This window comes from Stegastes partitus, unplaced genomic scaffold (assembly GCF_000690725.1).
Source record: "Stegastes partitus isolate 25-593 unplaced genomic scaffold, Stegastes_partitus-1.0.2 Scaffold220, whole genome shotgun sequence".
NCBI classification, from domain to species: domain Eukaryota; kingdom Metazoa; phylum Chordata; class Actinopteri; family Pomacentridae; genus Stegastes; species Stegastes partitus.
The window spans coordinates 6714-32980 of NW_007577951.1; the positions used below are offsets into that span (position 1 = coordinate 6714).

The window sequence follows — 26267 nt, forward strand, 5'->3', positions numbered from 1 at the left end:
CCGTTATTCTCATCAGTCACTTCAAATTAAATCACAATTTTTAAAACCAAACCACTCACAATTTTTATCAGGGAAGAGAACAGCACACTTCAGGTTATTTATGGAAAAAAAATCTCTGCGCTCTACCCTCATTCACATTCAATAACAGCACTGGATGCAGGATTTGTTCTTAGAAGTGTTCATCTAGTAGGAAATTTCAAAAATCGTCAAGCCTAAAACTGTGTTCCACACACTTGCTGCTTCGTCTAAAAGTCCAGACACACCTGAAGTCATCGACATGCTTCACAATCCATCATCTGCACAAACTCTCATGTTAAAGTTCATTGAAGCTACAACACAGACCGTCTGTTTAATCACAACTTTGACGACTGGCTCAGACTTAAAGAGTGTTTTCTTGCAAATAATTGACTTTTACTAAAAGGGTTAAAGTTGTATCTGTTAGCAGGCAGAAATTTTTGGTTTTATCATTATATTAGGATTTAATTTATTGTTTAGAAACACTTGAGATGTTTAGAGATAGCTGTCCAACAGAGTCACTCAGCAATTGAGGATTCTGAAGCAAATGGGATAAAGGCTTCAGACTGCACAGGGTCGAAGAGGAGAAGGCTGCAAAGTCACATGTGACATTGTTTAAAGATAAACAATAGGATTTAGACACTAGGCATGAATACAAGACATGTAAAGACTTTAGAAATAAAAATATATCAGCATCACATAAAATGCAATGACAAGTGCCATAAAAATCACTGATATTAAACCTCAAGGCAGCAAAAACTGACATAAAAACGGCCTCAACAACTTCAGCATTTTTGCTTCTGTAGAATATTTTTGAAACTCTGACTTTTTGCTTCTTTACAGTTGGTGCTCTTTTTTTCTTTTGCATGGAAGCACATGTAAAATATATTCTTAAACCTTGACAATCAGCTCAGAAATCTTTTGTGTGCTTGAATGGAAATGTGAATTTAAAAGGGGAACATTTGACCAAGTAACAAATTAATTTATATGGTTAAAGTGAATTTTGTAAATCTGAGGAATATTTCAGCAATTTAAAGTAAAGAAATCATATCAGTTTATTACACTTGTGCAGGCAGAGAGAAAAAAATGTACATTTCCCTTTCAGGCCACAGTGTTGCTTCACATCTGTGAGTAAGATAATGCACCTTAGTGAATTATGTTGAATTTAGCATCTCCGTGTCCTCACTGAGCAGACGATTTCCAATGCACGAGAGAAAGGAGTATTCTGTGTAATTATGTTTACATCCTCCTGCTGGCTGTGTGTTGAGAGTAAAACTGAGGCAGGCAGGCCGGGCAGAGAAGTTAGAGGTCGAGTAGAGCCTGAGAGTCAGTCCCAATGCTGGTCTGAAAATAAATGAGAGAAAGAAAAAAAAAACACTGATAGCAAACAGGTACCAGCTAAAAAAACAAAACAAAACATTGTTATAATGGCGAGCTATGAAATATAACAATTTATTATAGTAAAAAGCAACACTGTTACTGCAAATGATGTGACAATAAAAGTGACATTCTCAGTGAATTCATACTGGGAAAAAAAAGAAAAGATTTTTCTCTGTCTTAATGAAATATGGCAACAACCACCAGAATATCTGTCACTCAACCTCACCACACCAAAGGGATACACTTACCTCAACAGACCATGCTTTCAGGGTGCATGGTGGCATTGCGGTTATACACAGACAGGACATAAAGACCAGCCTCCTATGCATCCCATCTGCTCCGTCATTTGAATACCTGGCCTTCAATACTCCGGGCCTACACAGCTAGTCATGGCTGTTGTACTTCCAAGTCAAAACTCATCATTTCTCACTGACTTCTCGACCTATCTCTGCTCTCTCTCCACTTCTGTCTTCCTCCTCTTTGATTTCAAAATCCATATTGACGATACAGACTCCACAACAACTACAGAATTCATGAAAATACGAAACTGCTTCAACTTCATTCAACATGTTGACTTTCCCACTCATAACCGTGGTCACATCCGGGATCTGATCTGCTTCACTGGTCTCACATTAACATTTACTTGAACATTTATCCTGGTTAAAATCATACCTCTCTGACAGACACCAGTTCATCAACATCAAAAACTGCAAATCCTCCACTGCTCCCCTCTTCTCAGGGTGTTTCCCAAAATTCAGTTTGTAGCCCCCTCTTCATTCTCTCCATGCTCCCTTGGCTGCCTAATCCACCATCATGGACTCCAGTTTCACTGTATTGCAGATAACATCCAGCTCTATATCTCCCCCAAAACAATCATCACTGTTACCCATTCGACCCTCACCAACTGCATCACAGAAATAAAGTCATGGCTGCAAGTAAAGGTCCTCAAACTAAACTGTAGCAACTCAGAAATCATCATAATCAGTCCAAAATCACTCACCAAATCCACCCACAACTTGTCCCTCATCATCACAGCTCCACTGTATTTCTTCTCACATCAGAAGTCTAGGAGTCATCTTTGACCAAACATCTTTCAACCGACATATCAAGCACATCACTAAAACAGCCTACACAGAAACCAATTTACACCATCATATAACTGGTTTGTATTGTTCTGTCAAGCCAGGCTTCCACAACTGAAGAGCATATGGTCAATGAGCCTGCAAAATTTCAGGATTCTAGCTAAACTATTTGGCAATTACGATATTTCAAGCGTTTCTTAGATTGATGCAAAGAAAACAGGCAAAAATTGACGACATGACCCCACCCTTATTTAAGAATTTTGAACTCAGAAACTAATGCTACCTATGACCCCAGATTTTTTTACATTCAATTCTTAACTCAGTTTTGGCTACTGGTCTCTTTTCCTCCATCATGACTGGAAAAGTCTTCAATTCTCAAATAAAATCAGGATGAGTAATGTGATATTTGTGAATAAAAATGTCGTGTTGTCGATATGTTCATATATTTATTTTACCAATCAATGCAGCCGCCAATTTCTAACTGACAGCTGCACATGAGAGCGCTTAAACTTTAAAATTCATATATTTAAGCATGATATTGTATTAAAGTGCATTTAGGTCTGACACTGTCCCATAATGTAAGTTATAAATGCAATTTTTTTAAACTTATATTTTTGGCCTTTGTTGATAGTGCAGGGAGAGAGAGAGACAGGAAAGTAGGGGAGAACGTGTGGGAAAGGGCCATGAGCGGGATTTGAACCCATGACCTCCACATCGGGACTGTAGCCCTGTACATGAGACACCAGCTCAACCAGGTGAGCTATAGTGGCGCCCTGATATAAATGTAATTTTTGTCCAAATCATAGTAAAATAATGTTACAAACTGAATGTTCTCTGTAATAAATACCAGTAGAATAATCAACATTAATCAGTGTTCTATCAGCTACAGAGCCAGCAGGATAAACAGAACAAACATAAAAACATATTTATGCGATTTCTGCATCACCAACATGTCGGGTTCCCAGGCAAACGGGATGCATACAGCGTGAGATACTGTAACTGCACAACTTCATTCAGTGATATCTATAATACACAGGTCAGCATGTTTACAGATAAAACATATCCCCTCAGCTGAGAATCTGAATCACTCAGAGAGAATCATTAGGAAAAAATTTGCTGAAAGGCAGACAATTCTTAAAGAGGATTTAAAATTAAACTCTGAACAGAATCCTCTTTGGAGGTTAACTCAACAGCATCAGTTACCATGGTGATCTAGCAGGTAAAAAGACAGCCACCTTTGTGACACTGAAAACTTTGACTTTATGTTCAACATACCTGCTAATCCACAAACCTCGCGTCGTAATACAGCCAGCTGGTCTCTTTTTCTCCGTCATGACTGAAAAGAGGAGAAAACAGACATTTATTACACTTCAATTCTCTAATAAAATCAGAGTGATTAATGTGATAATAGCAAATGAATATTTCATGTTCTCCGTTCATGCCTGCAGGAAGTGAAATTAGGCTGCAGAGTGAAGAGCAACGTCAACTATTCTAAGAAAATAATATATATTTTTGAGATGTTTATTGATAAAAACAGAACACAGTGACAATAGATCAGGATCGTTATCAGGCTTCTGCAGAGCTTGATGATGAGCTGATCATTTGAATCAGGTGTGTTGGCAGAGGGAAACATGTAAAACATGCAGGACTGTGGCCCTCGAGGACCAGGATTGGACACCCCTGTTCTATCAGCTGCAGTACCAGCAGTGTAAACAGACATGACAGCAAATCCGAGCCAAACATACAAACATATTTATGTGATTTCTGCATCACCAACTTAACACATGTCAGGTTCCCATTGCAAGAAGATGCATACAGCGTGTGACACTGTAACTACACAGCTTCACTCAGTGAAATTAGTAACGCACAACTCAACATGTTTGCAGATAAAACACATTCCCTCAGCAGAAAGTCTGTATTACTCATAAAGAATCGTCAGGAAGTGATTTGTTTAATAGGGAGACGCTTCTTCCAGCCAATGTAAATCTGAAACTCTGAACATAACCTGCGCCTGACCAGGTTAACGCAACAGCATCAGTTACCATGGAGATGTAGCAGGTAAAAAGAGAGACACCTTCGTGACACTGAAAACTCTGACTTAAAGCTCAACATACCTCACTGACCCACTAATCTCGCTTCAGTACAGCACTCTGGGTTCTTGAGTTTCTCAACATTGTCATACAGCTTAGTAAATATTTGTTTTTAATATGGGCATATTTTTCATTTTCGGACCCCGCTTTGCACGCTGAAGAAACAGTGTCCTGAATAGGTAACGATTACACTTACTGAATTCATTTACCTATTGGAAGAGATGTTGAAGGTAATCTCTTTAGCACAGACTATTAATATACATGTACTCACACTATAACTTTCCTTATTATACGTCTGAGACCAAGACTAAATATGTCTTCTACCTCGTTACCACGTTCATCAATGACAGAATATTTTTCAACAAATTCTTGCAAAATTCTTTGCAAAGGTTGGAAGTCTTATAAGCCTGTGATCTTTTGGTTATATCATTTCTTTCTTTTCTTTTTTGAAATTCTTTATCAGTTTTAACCATTTTTAGTGATGGGTGCAATGTACATGTGCACAATATTATCATTGTTCTTTTTTCAAAAAACAATTTCCCATCAATAAATAAATAAAAAATATATGAAATAAACAAAAACATAAACATCTTTCAGAACATTAGGGAGTACCCATTACATTGTCTTTAAATGTTCAAACTCAAAATTAGGTTGGGCTTTTTAATTTTTATGTACACAACCCATTTTTCCCAACAAACTAGTCTTGTTTTGATTTATAAATGCTGTCATCTCTTCCATTTTATAAATATCCAGTGTTGTATCCCACCATGCTGACATCATGGGAATATCCTGTGATAACCACTTCTTAGTTAGAGATTTCTTACTTGCAGCCGACAAAACACTCAATAGATAGTTATCCTTTTTTTCTTCATTCCTGTGGTAAACATCCAAAACAAACAGTTTTTATTCCAAAAGGAATTACATATTGAAAAGTGTCTTGCAGTGCTCCATGAACATCATTTCAATATTGTCTAATAAGGATATGACAGTGCTTTGCACATTGGTACATTTCAATATGCTCAAGTGCAGCAACAACACAAAATAAAAGTGCATTGATTAGTGCAAACAACCAGAAATGACTTACCTGATTACTGTTAGATTTGTGGTGACACTTTCTGACGAAAAGCCCAATTAGTTCTTCATACTGACTCAACTCACCTGTGTTCAGTGTCCTGCATCCTGTATCAGGATCCACTGTACAGCCACAACAAAACCCCAACAAATCAGCATCAGCTGGAGCTGATCCACCTCAACCTCTTCATCCACAACTTTCAATCCAAAACAAGGAGGCGCCCCCTGGTGGTCGGAGGTGTGAGTCCAAAAATGAAAATGACATCTGCAACAGCACCACAGTGAGAAAGACACATTGTATTTCCAGAGATATACATTCTTCTGACAATCCCTAATTATTGATATATTAAAGCAAACAGAGGATAAATCATCAAGAAGCAACATGAAATAACATTAAGATGTAATTAGGACAAACATCAATTTGCTGTGACAATTCTTAACATTTACAGGTTGCAGTTTTTCTATATTTTGCTTTCCTCTGCTGTCCTGTGTTGTTTTTAACTGAGGCTCAGGCAAACAAAAAAAAAAAGTTCTTATTGGGGTCTGCACGGTGGTTACCGCTAGCTAGAAGGTCGCCGGTTTGCATCCCGGTTAGGACACTGGGATCTTTCTGTGTGGAGTTTGCATGTTCTCCCTGTGCAGCGTGGGTTTTCTCCGGCTTCCTCTCACAATCCAAAAACATGTTGACATTAACTGGTGATTCCAAATTGTCCATAGGTGTGAATGTGAGTGTGCTTGTTTGTCTCTAGCCCTGCAATAAACTGGTGACCTGCTCAGGGTGTCCCCAGCTGGGATGGACTCCAGCACCCTGCGATCCAAGTGAGGATTAAACGGTGTATAGATAATGGATGGATGTTCTGGAGAAAAATCAGACCATGGACTTCTTTTAATACAATTTTGTGTTAATTTTATTATTTACTCACCTGATGAGCAGTAAGTGATACATAAAGAAAACACTCAGGCATAAAATCTGAACAGAAAGGCCTCAGGAACTCTGTATTACAGATATGCACTGATATCACCCTTCTGACTTTTGTGAATTCTGTATATTAAAAATAATTTGGAATACATTGAAAGCTACAAAACAAGCACAAAAACAAGACATGTGGCCTGTCTTTGCATTTAGTTATTTGAATGGTCAAATAATGTTTTAAATAGGATTTTGTTTCCAGTAATGTTCCTATAAAGGATGTTTATCAGCAGTGACATTATTATGCCTATCGATGCTTTCTTATAACTACATATAAAACTCTCCAATTGTTATTGTAACTAACAAAAAATGGCATTTTTTTTTGTAAAAAGCTGCAGTTGGATAAGTTATCAAGGAATTTTCTTTGGTTTCTTTTTGTCAGTAGTCATCTGATTTGATCTGATTAGCATTGATTTTCATGTTGCCTGTTATGGGAATTTATGGTTGAACTTTTTCTCCTCACAGTAACTACTTCTATTCACCTGGACTATTTAAAGGTGCTGCCACCCAAATTAATTAGAAATAAAATTCGAGAAAACAAGTTTTTTGTCTTTTTATTGACTTATTTATTTATCTATTTTTAATTGAGATCTCCACTTAAAAACAAAAAAAGATAATTCTCTTGTGTTAATTCTTCTTCAGAGAATTAAGCTTTCTATTTTTGTGTTACAATTATAATTTCCCTTCTCACATATGATAATAATATTTATATTCCTGCAACTAAATTGACAGAGCAAATCTTTGATGCAGATTACATATTGCACGTTTCTAAACTGAAAAATACACAGAATAGAACCACAAATCCCACCCATATAGCATTTATTTTTGTTCCCCTTCTTTACACGTGTTAATGACAAAAAAAAGAAATACAGATTTTACTGAGACTTCAATATCTCAACATTTTCTAAATGGACAATAACTTATCATTCTGTAGTTGCTATGATTTTTCTTTTTTTCCAGTCCACATTCTGGCAAGGCTTGTCTTCAGCTGTGGAACTGAACAAAGCGAGCCAATAACAGCGGAACCTTTGCCAGTTTGTTCTGGTCGGACATTGAATAAAACGGACCGGTTTCCTTTACCCACAATCCTCAACTTTAGATCCGTCCTTCCGACTTCCGCCTCAACTACGAGCCGAGGTGAGTAGATTTTTCGGAAATCATATTCCTACAATCTAACACCATCCTGAGTTATTAAAGCCACAACTGACCCCAAGTTTCTTCTAGATATGTATATAAACATTGTATTATGTGTTATTTTAGGATTTTGAGGCGGTCGAACGTCTTTTAAAACAGATAAAGGCGATGGATTGTAGCATTGGCTCCATCGGAGTGGCTTCAGGTTGCATGGCTGCCCAGAGCTCATTTTCTCTGAGTTAAAGTGTCGCAGTGTTCATAACGCAGAACATAGTTTTTAGACTAAGTTGTTCTCTTTACATAAATGTAGCCTTATTTACCCTGTAGCCTGTATGCTAGCTTGTATTAGCAATAACGTTTCGTCAAGCCGGTCCTATGCTAACGCTAGGCTTCTCTGTTGTGGAATAATGACACCGTGTCAACTCAACAGCCTGCAAAAGTCAGTTCTTGGTGAAATATCGAAGCCTGTATGCTGTTTTCTTCTACAGTGCGTATGTGCAACTGCTACTTGAAACTTCGCTGAAGTGTTCACTAACTCAATGTGTTGTCCGTAGATGGCCCCCACTAAGAAAGGAGAGAAAAAGAAGGGGCGTTCAGCCATCAATGAGGTGGTGACCAGAGAGTACACCATCAATGTCCACAAGCGCATCCACGGAGTGTGAGTACTGCAGAAACACCAACAGCTCTGGAAATGCTTCGTTTGGAAACATTATTGTGGTTCGCAGGGCTGCAAATACCCATCATGCTACTTAGGGTAGACCCAATAGAACATGGGTAAACTTTTTTACCAAACATACAACAATGAATATTGTTTACAAAAAGATATTCATCTTGTATCACAAGTTTTCTGAAAAAAAAATAGACAAAAGTAGTATTGATTTGGTTTTGCTTGTAGGGTCTCATATTCATCTTTTTTTTTTTACTCTTTTAAAAAGGTTTTACATGCAGGACATGCCCACACACATTTTACAGAAGCCAAAACAGTTTCTTTAATTATTTGTTAGTTGTATTAACATGCAGTAAAAATCTTGTCTGTAGTATTGTTTGAGAACTGACAAAACAATCATCAGGATTTATTCATTCATACCATGGTGCTGTCTTTTTGCAGGGGCTTCAAGAAGAGGGCCCCCCGCGCCATCAAGGAGATCCGCAAGTTCGCCATGAAGGAGATGGGAACTCCTGATGTCCGCATTGACACTCGCCTCAACAAGGCCGTGTGGAGCAAGGGTATCAGGTGAGATAACGCATTTTTAATACTGATATCAAAGCAAAACACCCCCATCGACTTTAAGGAGGAGTTTGTTCTGGGTTTCTGTGGGATGGCACAGTGTTGTACATTGTTTATATTTCTTTGACAGTCATTACTTTAATTCTAATGTATATTGTGTTTATATGGAGCATTAAAATGTACAGAGCTGGCTGTTAATTGACTGAATTGATGAATGGGTTCTCCCGGTGCCTGCATCAAAGTCCCAACATGTGGCTCAACAGATTCAGTTCACACAACAAAAACTCTACAACAACTATATGCATTAGGTTTTTTAAAGTATCACATTAGAAAAGTTTAATGCTATTTTGGCAGATGTTTAGTTGTTTATCACAAAAAAAGTAACAATTTTAAAATGGTTAAGTTGCTCATCCATGCTGTCGGTGTTAAGAGCCTTCGCTATGCACACAATGTATGTGGTTGATTTTGATTGAAGATGTTCTGTGCTAAAGGCTGTGCTAATTGAAAAATACAGGATGGTTGGAAAACTTTGAGTTTCTTTAAGTGAGTTCTTTACACTCAAAACTTTTGGAAAGGAACTCTGTTTAGTGTCAGCTTTTCAGAATGTTTACCCCGAAGCTGTCACATCTTAACAGGGGCTGTGTAGCCATGGGGAAGAAGCATGTTTGCAAATTGTGTTGCTCTGCTAGGACTGGCACTGAATCATTCTGTCATGTCACAAAGCTTTAAATGCTGGCCAGTGCTTTATTATACCAGCCTGACACGAACAAAGTCTTTTTAAGGTTAAATCCTTTGCTAGGTCAACATCTTTTGTTGTTGTTGTTTTTTTTTCCATAACTTCCAACATGTACAATGAATTGGAGCCATGATACATTTACTGGTGAACGAAGCGACAAAACCCTTCATTAAGTGACCTTCATGTTGTGTTCATGTGTTGTGCAGGAACGTGCCGTACAGGATACGCGTACGCCTGTCCAGGAAGCGTAATGAGGATGAGGACTCCCCCAACAAACTGTACACCCTGGTCACATACGTTCCTGTCACCACATGCAAAGGTAAATATGCCATTCACTGGCTTTGTCGGTCACCTGTGAATGTAATAAAGACACTGACTAAAATAATTTTTCCCTTTCCCTTTTTCCTACAGGTCTTCAGACAGTCAATGTTGACGAAAACTAAATTTGCGAGTGGTAATAAATGAAAATAAAATGAGCTCTTGTCTTCTGTGTTTTATTTCTGTTTTTGCACCTAACTGAAGGTGTAGTGTGGAATGTTTCATAGATTCAGAGTAAGGATTGTGTTTAAGTGAACCATAACAGGGTTGACAGCAATGCTGTGCAAATAGATATGGTTTATAGTGACATACTTGTTCAAAGATCTCTAATTCTACTCCTTTGTTCCCTCAATAAAGAGCTGTTTGGGTATGCTGTCAGTCCTTGTCCCCCTGATTTTTAAAGCAGAGTGATTATTTTAAGTCTGTCTTCTCAAACTGTGAAATGAGTAATGTGCATACCATTGTCAAAATTTCAAATTGGTGTGCTAAAGTATACAGATATATAACTAATTTATTACTGTAATTCTAAAAATCCAAGTTGCAAAGGGTGTCACAAGGCAGTAGAATAGCAGACAAGTTAAAATAAGTTCTTGAAAAGAGAAACATGATGCATAAGAAGCAAAATATGAAATGACATGAATCTAACTGGGTGTATGGCTTCAGTACCAGACAATCATGGCTACATCATGGAAGGGTTGCATCTTTATAATAATTTAAGCCTGTTACTAACTACAGGTGCATTTTTATAAAGATACAATGTGGTGGAAGAAGTTCAATATTTTTCATCAGACATTGCTCAAAGTTACTTATTACACATAAACGTAAATAATTCAAGCCTTTTGTTTGTTTAGACTGAAAAAGGCTTCCAGCTCATGGAACCCTAGAGATTGCACTGATTCCTCTAATTGGAATAAAGGCACATATTTATTCTATTACCCAGATCCTCCCATTAGTAGACAATACTGCTAATGAACAGATTCTTGTACGTGCAGTAAAAAATTATCATTGATGACAGTATTTAGAATGTACAAAATATTTACAATGCATGTTTGAATGCACTCATGTTGCACAAGTATGACAGTTGTTGTATTGGTGGCTTACTGGGAGCAGCAGTGCAAGGGCGTTTCAGTCATGTGTTTGAAAATCTAACTTCATAAATGTCTTGTTTTTCCACTGGAGCAGATTTGTCTGCCGAAGGCATCATAATATTAGACTGGATCAAATATTAAAATGTGTAATAATGCAGAAGGGGCTGTGAGCAGCTGCAGTGCCTCCTGCTGCCTGTAGGGGGAGCCGCTTGTTTCGTCAGCAGGATGTTGTGAGGAACGGACGCATCAGGCTAGACCGCTATGGCACCGTCCAGCGATTTCTCTGGAGTTTGTGCAGCTGTGAAGTAGCTATAACTCAGCTACGAGGTAAGATACGAGGCTCCCCTGGCGCTGTGTACGTTTTGTGAAATTGTATTGAACACCACGGAGAACAACCAGCTTGGTTCCGGGTGTCTGCTTCATGTCTGAACACTGTCTGGGAGGGACAGGTGTGGCTAGCTGCTTGGCTAACTGACCAGTTAGCTAGCTGTCTAAAAACACTGAACATAGCTGCTCCATTTGAATGAGCTAGCACTTGGTAGCTACTCTGTATCAAACAAACAGAAGGCAATACGGGTACCTTTTCTCTGTATACAATAATATCTCATAACTACAGCTCTCCGTCAATTCCATGTCACAAAGATAATGTTAAGTTATAGCTAGTATACAACGAACACGTTACCATTAGCAACATTGTTTTGTGTAAGCTAGCAGCTAGCTACTCTAATACAGTGTTCATAAACTGTGTGTCCAGGTGGGATGTCCGCTCACTGTTTCCATGGCTGAAGGCTGATGTTGGGAAGCGATGCGCCACCATTGGCTGCTCCTCGGGGCTTGCGGCTGGGTGCTGCTCATTCTCATGTTCGTTAGCAAGTTCATCAGCTTCAGAGCTGTAGATGGTAAGCAGTTGTTTGTTATGTTGATACCTACAGACGTGTTAGATTCCTGCATTCTTACACGTGTCTTTTGCTGTAATGCTAGATGTGGGCAAAGATGGACTGTATCATGGAAGCTTTTTTTGGCAAGGAGAGTGAAGGGCAAGAATATAATACAATTCAACTGGATAATGATGCTTTTGATTAATATTTTTATGAGCTACATAGTTATTCAAATTGTTTACCATTTATTTTTGGCTTTTATAGGACATAATAATGCTTTGTAAGTCAGTATATGACTTTACAGTTATCATTACGTGTCATCAAAATGGTCCAACACTGTAGCTATAGTTCTGGTTGCTCTACCTTTTCCTAAAACTGAAGAAAGGTACCCATTTATATGGCTGTTCATGCTGCTTTGAATGAAACTCCTGTATTTGGCACTGGATTTTCAGAAACAAACTGTCAATATTTGTGGTATATGTTGCTACCATAGACTGTATACAGTCTGTGGCAGTCTTGCTGTGTATAATAATATTAACTTGCTGGAACAAACAGTCTCAACCGTAAGACAGTCCTGCTCCTACTGCAGCCATTCAGTAACCTTCTGGACAGAAGGTTGTATTACAAGGATAACACTCGTTTGTAATTAGGTTAAACATGATGCCTTTTTTGCATCATGTTATGGTGGAAATGTCTTAATTCGTGTAAAGGAAAACACAAACTTCAGACACCAGGTGACGATTCAAAATATAATGGAATATATAGGGATCTAATTACATTTTCAACAATAGATTCAATAGTTGTTTAGGCTCGTGATCGATATTTGGAGAGTAAATAAAACAACAGTCCTGAAGAAAAAAAGACCTGCCCCTTTCTGATGCATTGCTACCTTTATTAGAAACCTTGTAGGGTTTTGTCATGAACAATGTCCTCTGCCTGATTACAAGCATACAATTATAGTGGGAACTATCATCAGGTCACTCTAATATGTATTTTCAGATTATGGAGAGAGAGCCGGTGGTCAGAGCTGGACAGTACCAGGCACCAAGGTGGTTAAACCCATTCCTGTGTCCAGTCCAGAAAAACAAGTTCCAAAGCCATCAGATCAGGTGACTTTTTTCCTGATTCCTAGTGGTACTCCATACCTTATTTAAGCACAGTCATTCTTTTGTTTTCTCTGCAGCTACACCTAAAACATGGCTGTCACTCAACTAAGTGTTATATGTGTGTCTCAGTCTTCAGCAGCACCCACTGCGGGAGAGTGGCAGTCAGTGGCTGAGAAGCGAATCGAGCTGCTCTCAACTGTGTGTAAGAACAGCAGCCTCAGGAATTTGACTCATGTCTCCATCAGCAAGTTTGTCCTCGATCGCATCTTTGTCTGTGACAAACACAAGATCTTGTTCTGCCAGACGCCTAAAGTAGGCAACACACAATGGAAGAAGGTCCTCATTGTGCTCAATGGTAAGTATGGATTGGAAGAAGGTTTAAAAAAAAAGGCACATGACTGATACACACAGTTTTTTTTTTTACAAGATATTGTGAACGTGTACTCATTAAAACACAACAATAATAATATTAGAATTAAATTCAGTTTTGTGAATTGAGGTCTCTTTGTTTAATTAGTTGATGATTTATGTTGGCAGGAGCTTTCTCCACAGTGGAGGAGATTCCAGAAAACCTTGTTCATGACCATGAGAAAAATGGCCTGCCTCGCCTCTCGTCACTCAGCCCACAGGAAATAACTCACAGGTTATTACATTTTGTCATAAACCTCGTCGAAATAGTTGCATGTAAGGGAGTTCCTGTTAATGTCCATAAAACAAAGAATAAAATAAACCAAAATAGTGTCTTCTACGAATGTAGTTGCCTTTAAGCTGTCATTTAAAAAAGGTTCAGATATTGTTTTACCTGCACAGTTATAGAATATGAGGATATAACATGATCTTTTGTAATGAATGTCACAAGAGCGTACAAGTCCTTGTCCACTCATAAATCCTTTCTATGTGCCTCAACAGATTGAACTCCTACTTCAAGTTTTTCATTGTGAGAGATCCTTTTGAGCGACTGATCTCTGCATTCAAGGACAAGTTTGTGAAGAACCCACGCTTCGAGCCTTGGTACAAACACGACATCGCTCCAGCCATTATACGGAAATACCGCAAGAGCCACCGCGACAGCGACCTCGCTGCCTCTGGTCTGCACTTTGAGGACTTTGTCCGTTATCTGGGTGACGTTGAAGGCCGCCGGCGTATGGACCGGCAGTTTGGTGAGCACATCATCCACTGGGTGACTTACGCAGAGTTGTGCGCGCCATGTGAAATACACTACAGCGTGGTTGGCCACCACGAGACGCTGGAGCAAGATGCCCCCCACATCCTCAGAGCTGCAGGCATCGATGAGATGGTGTCCTATCCGGCCATCCCGCCAGGCATCACTCGCTATAACAGGACCAAGGTAGAGCACTACTTCTCAGGCATCAGCAAGCGGGACATCCGGCGTCTCTACGCACGTTACCAGGGCGACTTCGGCTTATTTGGCTACCCAAGCCCAGACTTTCTACTGAACTAAAATGATTAACACTGAATAAAAGACATTTTCATATAAAATCCTCAACATCTTTTGGTTTACTAAGACAGAGGTGTATTGTAGCTAACTGAACTGGCAGAGAGAGGCTGGTGTGCAGGAGATGGCACACTGTCATGTGTCTGTTCTTATTTTAGCCACGTTTGTTGGAATAACTGACAGGTTGTCGCTGTGTTGGCTGTATGTGCAATGATTTACAAGTGCTACCTAATATTCACATATTTAACTGTTTTTTTGGAGGGAGGTGATGTAACTGACAAGCTTGATAGGAAGAAAGATGAAGAGATTCAGCAGTGGAAAGCTGCAGAATTTATCATTCTGTTAATAAAGATCAAATACAGGTACAAAACAAATGGAGAACATGTTACTTAACTTATATTTAATGTTTGTCCATATGTTAAAGAGGCGTGCTCTATAGTGCCGGGATACAGGCCCATAATCCTGTAATGTAGCTATTATATTGCACTGTTTGGATCATGATTCGTCCTGTTAGTGAAACCTATTGACAGTGCAACATGCGCTTCTCTTGCTATAATGCCAGATGTAGACAAAGATGCTTTTTTTGGACAAGGATTGTGAAGGACAAGAATACAACCTGATTTGACAATGATATTTTTCATGAATGTTTTTATGAGCTACAGAGCTTTTCACATTTGTAACCATTATTTTCTGCTTCATGCAAGGCATATTAATGCTTTGTGAGACAGTAAATGACTCTTCGGATATTACGAAGTGGAATCAAAATGGTCCAAAAAGCCGCAGTCCACACTGTAGCGTTCTGGTTGCTCTGCCTTTATCAAACCAGAAGAAAGGTATCTACTTCTTCAGCTGTTGATGCTACTGCGACGTCGAAGGAAACTGGCACTGTATTTTAAAGGATCATTTTTCTATCGGAAATGTAATGTGTAAATGTTCTTAACATGACTTGCAACTCAACATTTGTATTACATGTTGCTATTTATAATATTATTAACTTGCTGTCGAGTGGCACAAACGGTGTCCCAGCTGTAAGACAGTACTGCCTCCCTGCAACCACTTGGTGGTTGCGTTACAAGGTCAAATCTAGTTCGTAATAAAGTTACATGTCAGTTACTGTACTTTTTCTTGTGTGTGTGTTTGCCTTAATGTATTGTGAATGTTGAATTTGCTCTCTTTATTTGGGTTATTTTGTCCAATTATTTTACTAGTAATTTTCTCTCAGTGGAATAACGTGCAACTTTTGTATGCAACTTTTTTTTTTTTTTCTACAGCGATGACACACTACCCCTAAGAATAAACGGTAGGGGGAGTGTATAGACTATTGTGCCACACTTGAAGATGTGGTCATACATGTACTTGACACAGATTTAATGTTGTGATTGAGCAGTGTAAATCTAGAGTTGCAGTAATATCAATTTTCCACAAGGTGGCAGTAATGCATTTAGAATTTAAGTTTTTTGTGAAGGAAACCTCAAATCTTGCTGAACCCTTGAACCAAATGTCACCACTTACGACTGCTGAATTGACATTTGAACCAAAGGTGTAAAGGGCAGAGCACAGCTCTCCCACCCAGCTACAAACATCTAAAGGCGGCGTGGGTGGTGTGGATCGGGATTTAGGTTATTGGTGTTAAATATCCACCTCATGGTAGATGGGTTTAAGGTGATTTGCAGAGCGCAAGCTTCAGTTAAGTGTCTTTAAGTATTATACTGAATGCCTTCCGGCTTTGTGCCTGTTTATGTGATTCCCCCCACCTCCACACTGCCAGGTTCCTGCTGCCCTCATGTTGTCTGACTGGTTCATCCTGTTCTGTCATTTGAATGCTGAGCTAAGGTTTGTTTAAGCAACAGAACAGCTCAAACGTTTCATTATGGAGTTTTGATAAATGACTAACAGCCTGCAGCTGCTTGTATCTTGGTGCTGGCAGTAAAGATCAGGTTGTAAAAGGTGTTTTTTGATGCACTGCTGACAGGCCTTTAGGAAGTCTGAAGCCTGTGCTGGAAGGCAGAGACTGCAAATGATGCCTGCTTGTGCAATTTCATGTTATTACTCATATTCGGAAAGGGAAACCGGCAAATGGAAGACGATCCATCTACCTGTGTATTTATTTATTATTTATCACTAGTTCAAGAGCATCTTAAAAGCCTTGTGTTTGTTCCTAATGTCCCTGCACTCCACAAACACACACACAGCATCACTCCTGAGGCTGCCCACTTGCCACACCCATGATTACCAATATTGACACTGAAGTCTCACATGCGCATGTCCATATGGATGCTGTGCTGTGAGGTGAGGAGGGGGGCTCTGCTCTCATCCCACCTGCCCTGCCGCCTGTCTGAGCCGTAGAAACATTGCTGTGCAGGTGGATGGAATCGTGCATTACAAATGATCTCAGTATCCACGCTTGATGTTTTAGGAGGCCCAGCCCTTTTTTCTTTCTGTGTGCAGCCGACCGGCTTCCTGTGTTTGTGCTGTTGAGGCAGAGCTTTGTGAAGGCAGATAGCAGCAGACAGGGCGGAGGCGGAAGTGGGAAACGTTTGCTTTCAGAATAACACAAAAATTAGACTTGCAGCCTAAGAAGCAGAAGTCAGCTTGGCAACTGTATGATGAAACTTTGAAGCAGGTTGACGCATATTCACACATAGTGTACAGGTTTTAGGAGCTATTTAAGGTGTTTCTGGCAAATTACACTTTATGATAAGCTTTCTTCCTGTTTGTGTAGAATAGTTATAAAAGCAAGCAGTAGATAAGTTACCTTTACAATGTCGGTGGTGGAAAAACATGATCTAAGTCATCACTTATTTTATAATTATGATATGAGCGTGAGTGGGTAAAAAGTCACATGTGAATTCTATTAGTGCATTAACTTCTTTGACAAAGTGCTTCAGTGCTTTACTTAAGTACAATTTTAAGATTAAGTGCTGCTTTTAACTTACATTGCAACGTTTTACTTCACGACATTTATTTCACAGCTTCATTTACGAATTAACAGATTAAGATTTGTCATGCTCAGTATAATCATAAGATGAACTGTCATGCATTGTCAAAGAATACATAATAAATACAGTAGTTTGAAAGAGCCTCACCTTTACGTGCTGCAACATTAAAGTGACATTTACACTACTGTGCAACGTTAATTGTACTTAATAACATTTTGAATGCAATACTTGTAACAGAGTATGCTTGTGTTATTACAGCATATACTCATGCAGCCTATCTTGTAATTACTGATGCATTAATGTACTAATCGGTTCAATGTTCTTGATTATATTTTGTATTATTAAAATAAATCTGCAAAGTAGAAAGTATAATATATATAAATAAGTCTAAATTGTACTTAAGAATGTAAGTCACAAACCTAATGATTTTCCCATATGAGTAATCCTTTCTCTTCAGCATATTAAACCCAGACATGTAATATATTCAAAATTGGTATAAAGTTTTGAACATTAGTTATTAAAGTTCAGGGGTTTATAGGTTTATTTAAAGGAATTAATCTGTCATTGAATGGTTGCCACATGCACAGAAGAGGACAGAAGAGTAAATCCAGTCTATATTATTTTACATGAGCTGCAGGAGGATAACTATCTGAAAGCACCACAGTAAATAAGAGCCCAAAGGGCCTTTGTTGCTTAATTTTTTTGTTTCCCTCTACATTAAAAAAAGACATTTATGCCACAAATTGTGCAAGAAACAGGCACAAATTAAATTCACCAGAAATCACAAACTTGAGTGCTGAATGCTCCAAATCTAATCTTCTAATCCCCTCCCATGCTGCAATACAAAAAAGTCAGGCTTTTATTTTGAAACCTCCCACCAGAAGGCAGATACTTCACGCAGCTTGACTCCAGTGCTGGAAGTGAGAGAGCGACCAGAGAGCCGCTGCTGCCACCTCAACATGGAGTAGCCAGAGCCCAGCGATCACTGCTCGCAAGCGGATCCCACAGAGCGGAATCCCCGGCGGCCTCTATTCAGCCCTCCATCCGAAGCCCCCGCCAATGATCCAGGAGCCGTTTTTTGTCCAGGCGAAGCGAAGCTCGGCTTTTATTTAGAAAGATGGCGAACGACTCTCCAGCTAAAAGTCTCGTAGACATAGACTTGGCTTCATTGCGGGTGAGTGCAGCCGAACCGAGCCGATGTTTTTTTCACCCTCTTTCACCCTCTTTTAACGTAGATCCTCGATCAAAAAACAAACCTCCACCCGTGTGGCTAAATCCAGCGAGTTTCATAGTCTTCTTCGGTCTCTTCTGTTGAGACGTGAAGTGTTGAAAATGACCGCTGAGCCACAGCGAGGTGTTGCCAGTGTCTGGTTTTCCTTTGTTCGAGATGCATTTGGCATGTAGGGGTAGACCAGGGCGCAACAGCTGGCTCACACTGGACACTGTTGTTGGCACAATTCAAGAAAAATAACACTACTTTCCATTAAAACTGAAACACATTTCTATTTTTTTTCTTTACAGGACCCTGCTGGGATATTTGAGCTGGTGGAGGTAGTTGGAAATGGCACCTATGGACAAGTATACAAGGTTGGTTGGAGGCGCAGAGCGTGATGGCCTGTCCTGTTTTCAAAGAGGCAGCATAACTAATGTTTTTCCACCTTTTTCAAGCCTTGAAACAAAGGATCTGACCTGAAAAAGTCCTTTAAATGCTGCTGTGGATGGTAAAGTTGCTAGAAACAGGGAAATATGTTGCTTGTAATAGCAGTTTGATTGGAGTCTGGGTGTTATTGTTAATGCTCAGCTGGGGAGACTGAATCAGACAGTCTGATGCATCGACTAGGTTGCATCACCTGCGTTACTGTAAAGTAGGTGAGGAGGCAAGCGTGGAGAAACCCTGCACTTGTCTTGCAGCTCCTTTCCATATTTCATATCCTGCTTTAAATCTTTTCCAGTCCGGTGGATGGGAATCCCACTCTCTGGGCCATCTGCTCCTGGTGTCACATTTCCCTGTTGAAAATTAACGTGTTGAAAGACACTGGCATGATGAGTTGTTTCTGTCATGTGTTCCCAAAAAAAAAAGAAAAAAAAAAGGGGGGGCCTTCTTGTGTTTTGTGCAGATAGCTAATCAGTGGAGGCTCCATTTTGTTGGAACTGACACAGCTATATGTTCACCAGATATCTAGTTTAGCCCAAAAAAAACATCACTTTGCTCGTGCACTGAGCAGCGAGCTAAGCTGAGTGTTTAATTCTGACAGCGCACACTGCTCCAGTGACCTGCATTCAATCCCCCGAGCACACTGAACTCCCAGGATCGCCTCCCCCCTCTCTCAGAGCCAAACCCAGTCTCTCTCTGTGTGTGCACCTGAAATCAGCCCTGTGCAGTGCAGGAAGAAGGTGCAATGAGGAAGAAAGCTTGCACGCTATCTTCCAACCAGATGGTTTCGATCCAGGCGTATGGGACGGAGAATTACTGCTTCTCCCTCTTCCTTTTTTTTTTTTTTTGTCCCTTTAATCTCTCGCTCCATTCACTGTCCAATGCTAATTCTATTTGCTGCGTTGGAATAGAGCTCGTACGAGAGAGCACTGTCAGATTAGCTCGACACAAAGACGCAGCCTGCATGAGATAAACTGTCTCCGGTGAAGTCGAGCGCTGGAGCTTTTGGTTTTTGCAGCAGCTTCCAGTTGATGAGCTGTCGATCGGTGCATCGGCTGTCATGTTAACCGGAGTGAGCATGTGGCCTGTGAGCATGTGCAGTAGGGGACGGTGCAGGAGGAGGAGGGCTGCAACTGGTAGAAGAGCAGCTGTCCAGTTCCAGACAGAACCTGCCCACCGCTCTCACAAAGCTCAGCTTGTCTCTTCACTCTTTTCGGGTCTCTCAGTCCGTCAGTCGGTTAAGATCCACAGAAAGGAGGTGTTGTCTGCAGGGGTTTCAAAGTCCAACCGACTGAATAATCACAACAGCCCCCCAACTGAAAACGGGGTGGAGTTTCTGCTCCCTCTGAGGCCTTTTTTCTGCTTTGTCCAGCACTTGGTCACAGTTTGCAAGGCCCTTTCTAGATAACACAATGTGACCAAGCTTCTTTACTCTTTGATTTGTGGTGACTTTTGATTCCTTTCAGACATTTCCTCCTGAGTTTTTTTTGGTTATTTGAAGCAGACCATTAGGGGTAGAATGCCTGCTCTCGATACGAATTGAAATAAATCTAGGATATGATTTTTGCATTTACATCTTTCCTTTTTGCAGTCAGTTGATCATAATGTAAGCTTTAGTCTTATGACCCGGGGAATATTTGTTGGTACGTCCTGACATGTTTTTAAGGACTAAAGCTGCACGTCGAGGTAGTGAAATGATTATTTCTCTTGCTTGTAGTATCTGAAAGTTTGCTTTGCAGCGATTAATCGATAAGTTGTCAACAACTCAGTTAATCACTCGTTATTTTGATATGCAATTAATTTTCTTTTTAAAAACAAACAAAGTCAAAAATTACTGCTTCCAGTGAACTGAATACCTTTGGGTTGTGGATAAAACAACATTTTAGGATGTCATTTTGGGCTCTGGGAAACACTAATTGGTCAATAAAATATCTAAAAATGGTGAAAATGTCAAACAGCTAATCGAATAATGGAGGCAATAATAAACAGATTTACTCGTTTGGTCAGATTTCTAGCCTTGTTCACCTGTTTTTTGCTTAGATTAAGGTTGTCACAGTTTACCTGTATTGGCAATAACCACGTAACCTTTATCATGTTTAAAATACACATAATATGAACATTTTGTAAATAATCCAGTGCCTGCAACTATCTGGTTGACACTCCGTCATAGCAACAATATACAATTAACTCTCTCTCCAGCTCCACACACTTGTATTTTGATGAGACAAAACATTTAAATACCAAAATTAAAGATGAGTTTGACTAATTATATTTATTTCTTAATTTTTCTAAAGATTTCGCAATAATATAGTTCTTGTGGTTTTGATTATCGCATACATAGTGAAATCTAATATTGTAACAGCCCTACATCAGGTAGTTCTTGATTCAAATCCTTATTTGGCAATTTTAAGCTGTATTTTATAAGACAAAGTTTTAAGAACTCAAAAAATCTGTTTCAAGTTGGTACAGAAAATCCATTTCTGTATAATTTTGGTAACACAATTCAACGTTTCAAACAACATCTACTCTGGCGAAGAAGGATCAGATCCGAAAAATACCTTTATATGCATTTCTTCTATGTTGTATCGTTTTCAGCTCTGCATTTTATCCCTTCAAATTAAAGGACAAAGCTGTTCTCTAAGACCCCAAATACCATGTCAGGGTCCCGTGGCCATGCTGTGCTGCTGGCTCCCAGTCTGCTCTCTCTGCCAAGCGGGCAGCCGTTGCCCCTGGAGAGGTGCCAGATTACAGTCAACTTTTGAAAACACAGCACAGCAGTTTCTGACTGACAGCCATAATGAAAATTACATTATAGCTAAAAAGCGCTTTTTATTAAATCACTTAATTTTGCTTTGGCCAGCTGGCTGATTGGAATGGAAGCCTGGATCTATAAACAGATTGAAAACACTTGTGTACGGAATCATCTGAACTGATTCATCGTTTTGAAAAGTGGTAGTATGCTTTTGCTTAAACTAGGCCCTAAAGAGAAATTACTGCAACGCATGTGCTTTTACCACAATGTTTTGATTTTTACGTGTAGTATACTATGACAAGGTTGCATTTTGAATTCAGTTGGTACAGAAAAACAAGCTTGAATAAGTGATCTGAACCAAAAGATGCAGCAGCACAATATAGGACAGTGTTTCTGATTCACTTTTCAATACATATTATACAACATTTGTAGAAACTGACTACTCATATATACTATAGAAGCTTGCCACACACATTTTGGCATTAAAATATTGTATTCTGCTCACAGTGTTTTAACATACTGCTCTTGCACTACACAAAGAGATTCTCACTGAGCTTCTCTGTGTCTTTATCAGTTGGCACCGGACCAGCTGGCTTAGCAGACCAGCTCGGGTGCCTCTCTCTGGATATAAGGATTTTAAAAAAAAGAGAGACTAATGATAACACAGCAAAAGACACCATTCCTCAAATTGTGCATGGTATGCGGGGAAGATTCCTGCTGCTCTTACAGAATGGCCATATATAGTCAGGCCTGAGGCCCCGGGGGCCCCTGCTGACCTGCCTGCTATGCATCCATGGGGTGTGCCAAGGCTGTGCCCACCAGTATTTTCATCCCGTCGTTTCCCCGTGTTTCATGCATGTTCATCCAGTTTGTAGAATCTACTGTATGTTGCACTGATAGGATGTATCTTGCCGCGGTGCCGTGCTGGTCGTGTGGTTTAATACTCATCAAATCATAAAACCAAACTAACCTAACGTCTAATGTTATCATAAACCAAAGACTAATTATCAAGCTAACTCAGGAGCAGCTTTTACTGGATTTCTGCAGCTCAGGTGCTCTTGCCCCCCCGCTCCCTCCTTTGTTTTCCACCCCAACTATAAGGGCAGCCTCACCCATGCCCTCAGAATAAGATGCGTTGTCCTCGGGGGGTTAGCAGCACCCGACGGGCGCGAGGGGTGGGAGCGCGACCTCTTGTGCAATCTGCTAAATACCTACTGGGGCCATATGGTGCTGGGCGAGGCTGGTATTTACCTCAGGGCAGTGGTTAACGGCGATCAAAGCAGTAAGGAGCTTTTAGTGTTTGTCCAAAAACGAAGAAATTAAACATTTTATGAAACGGGCTTTTGCTGGAAACGAGTAAAAGATGCTCAAGGTTGCACTTAAGATGAGGGAAGCGGTGAATGGAGGTGTGTCGGCTCACTGCAGAGGAGGTGGGAGATAGTGTCTGACTTAATTTTAATCCTCATCGACCCCTGTGCAGCTGCCTGTAGGGTATTGACAGTCTGCCCTGAAACAGCACAAGACCTTTTCCAGCAGTTTGCACAAGAGTCTCACTGATGTTGGATCATTAAGACAACCCTGTTATAATCCAGTATTGGTCCATCACGTATCAAATATTAATATGTCGTTGTCGATACACTTGTTCCAAATATTGTGGGCAGCTTATTGGAATCATAACATCTTCTGAGTTACTTTCATCCCCACCCCTTATCAGTCTAAGGATATGAAATATGTCCTCCCATTTGTTTGAGTCATTTTTGAAGTGTCTCTGAAAGACCTAGAAGATGAATAGGAATGATAAATAACTGGCAGGATATTTGGTAAACCTTATTAGTGAAGCTGACAGGAAGAGTCAATCAGATTTTTGGAGTTAGAAGGTTTTGGCAAAGCTGTAATGTTGGAATATTACAGCTTTGATTGAAAATTTGCAACAAAAAAACACCCCCAAATGTACCCACATCATTTAAAATAATGGTTTGGACTCTTCCTGATTCCTGATTGTTAGCAGAATCCTTGTGATTCTAATTTGACATGTGGGAATGCAGCTTTTTAACTACTTTGCCAGTCAAATAGACTTTAATGAATGCTTTCTGGCAGAGCTGTGGATTAGATGCCACTGCAGGACTTTGTGGCAGCGCAGGTCGTTGGCTGCTTGCCTAATTAATGACTGCTGTATAGAGCTAAGTGGTAAAGGTCTCTGGAACCTGCCTGCTGATTGGCTGCGCAGCCTTTGGGTCAGAATCTGTGGGTGTTGAATGCCCACGCTGCAACCAGGGCGAGGGTCCTACATTGTGTCACACTCTCTATCCACATGCAGGATTGCGTCTCTTTTTGAAAAGCGTTGTGTGTGTGAAACATTTCAAGCTGCAGATGAGACACACACTCCTCTGCTCGGCATCCTCTCAATCTAACGCAGTGTGTATCCCTTTTGTCTCCGTCTCCCCCACAGTGACCCTCTCCCTAATGGGTGTCACAAGACCTACAATGTCCGCTGACTGGCCACGCTGCCTGAACAAAACTTTCTGTGTTTGTCTGTGTGTATGTGTGTGTGTATATACACCACACTGTCTGTGTGTAGCTCATCGAGCCACCTCATTACTCGAGTGGTGTTGAGATGAGACACAAAGGCTCCGGCAGGCGAGACAGTCTCTCGCCGGTCTCTCTGCAATGCTTTTACTTGTTAGTTCTTTTCTCTTCAAGATCTTTCTCTCTTTTTTTTTTAAAAGAACAAGTCCATTGAAAATCCTATTTTTTTCTTCTTGTTAACAAGTCCATGTGGTATTTTTTATGTGCTGGAAGACATATTATGAGTGAAATAAGTAGTCAACACCATGGCTCAGCAGTGTAATGATGAAAGTCTCAAAAACATGGATTCAGACTTTTGGGGGTTCAAGCAAAACCCAACCAAAAAAACAAACCCGGCAACCTGCAAGGCGGAGCTCTCCGTATCATTATTCTTCTTAAAAATTAGTTTCAAATATGTACTGCTGGATTACATCACTATTCTAGAAGCAGCCATGTTATGGTGTTACATGTAAGCTATTTTAAGGTAGAAATGGATTACTTTTATGGAAAGAACTTTGAAATATGTAGTTTATTTTGGGGTTAAATCCACCACCAGAAAGGGTCTAATTCCTGATGTGCTAATGCTCCAATAGAACTCATGTAATATGTACATCTAAATCTAAATATCTAAAATATCTGTTTTTGTCCTGCTTCAACTTGAAATCCAGTTGGCGCTCAAAAGAAACTCCCACGACCATTTTGACTTTATATGACTAAGCGCAATCATTAGTTTCAGATGTTAGAGTTCGTTTTAGTCTTATTAGGGATCGATCAGTGTTTTTTTGTTGTTGTTGTTTAAGACCAATACTAATGTTTTAAATTTATATGCATTTAAAAGTAAAAGTAGAAATCAGGGTGTCAAAATGTAGAATAACACAAACTTCAACAGAAAATATTGATGAAATGCCAACATTTAATATATGTTTTACATGTTTAATTAACTTAACATTTATTCTTCAGTGATGATGTGTAACCAATCAGATAGTGTTGCAAGCGACCATTGCTCACAGATAAGAGAGAGGTAGCTGCAGAGACAAAATCGCACATTTTTAATTTTGATGGTGTCAGTATGATTGGGGATATTTTCTCACTAGCTACGTTCTCCGCCTACACAAATCTGCAAATCAGCAAGCGAAGTTGACGTAACCATTATTTACAGCGTTTAGTTGGGGGTTGATTTGAACTTTCAAACCCTTTGAAGTGTTATTGAAAGTGTTAATTCCTGTTTAGTGAAGAGGAAAAGCACCACCATGCACCTTTTAATCCCTCACAGCCACTTCCTACTGCACTGTGATCAATAGATGTAAAGTCACATTAACTGGCCTCCAGTCTGAGACTCTTATTCAGCTTTCTGTGCATTCACTCCTCCCGTCCACACATTCTCCTGGTCCTCATCCCAGCCTCTCTCCTCATCTCCCCCGCTCACTTTGAGACCCTCGACCTCCACCTTTCCTCTCTGCTTCCTCATCTTTTTTTTTTTCTATGCCGCCTCCATCCTTGCTTCTCAGGGGAGATCAGAGCTGTGCGTGTGAGAAGTGGGTCAGTGTGCTGGTATGCAGCAGCAGTATAAAGTGGAAGAGCCCAGAGAGGCAGGGGCAAGGCACAGCCCTGGATGTCATGTGCTGCTGCTTACTCGATCATTTCTTTCCTCTGCATTTATCTGATGTGTGCTGTTGAAGGCAGAAGTGTGAATGTATGTGTGTAAACAAGCTTTGAAACGGATGCCGAGTTGCTGCATCTGAAATCTCCCCATGCCGCTACATAGAGGTTGTGACTCGCCTGTTTATCACCTTCCATCCACCCAC

At 40.0% G+C, this 26267-nt stretch overlaps 3 protein-coding genes across 16 annotated transcripts in view; all 3 read left to right on the forward strand.

Annotated features, from left to right (window-relative positions):
- Positions 1-7673: 7673 nt before the first annotated feature.
- On the forward strand, positions 7674-10182 carry rpl31 (ribosomal protein L31). The gene is made up of 5 exons (XM_008281012.1): positions 7674-7745; positions 8297-8400; positions 8851-8976; positions 9913-10025; positions 10118-10182. The coding sequence occupies exons 2-5, from the start codon at positions 8297-8299 to the stop codon at positions 10147-10149; spliced, it is 375 nt and encodes a 124-aa protein (XP_008279234.1). The 5' UTR covers positions 7674-7745; the 3' UTR covers positions 10150-10182.
- A 1171-nt stretch (positions 10183-11353) lies between these two features.
- chst10 (carbohydrate sulfotransferase 10) lies at positions 11354-15670 on the forward strand. Its single transcript, XM_008281013.1, is given in 7 exon segments — positions 11354-11439; positions 11867-11910; positions 11912-12011; positions 12990-13099; positions 13226-13451; positions 13634-13739; positions 14006-15670. Coding segments are annotated over 6 exon segments (1101 nt in total). The 5' UTR covers positions 11354-11439; positions 11867-11904; the 3' UTR covers positions 14559-15670.
- Positions 15671-18407: 2737 nt separating this feature from the next.
- LOC103356753 (mitogen-activated protein kinase kinase kinase kinase 4) overlaps positions 18408-26267 on the forward strand; it is a 41378-nt gene continuing 33518 nt past the window's right edge. For all 14 annotated transcript variants that reach the window (XM_008281014.1, XM_008281016.1, XM_008281019.1 and 11 more), the window contains exons 1-2: positions 18408-18665; positions 19013-19078. In XM_008281014.1, the coding sequence (XP_008279236.1) occupies positions 18609-18665; positions 19013-19078 (123 nt within the window). In that variant the 5' untranslated portion in view covers positions 18408-18608. The remainder of the gene's footprint in view (positions 18666-19012; positions 19079-26267) is intronic.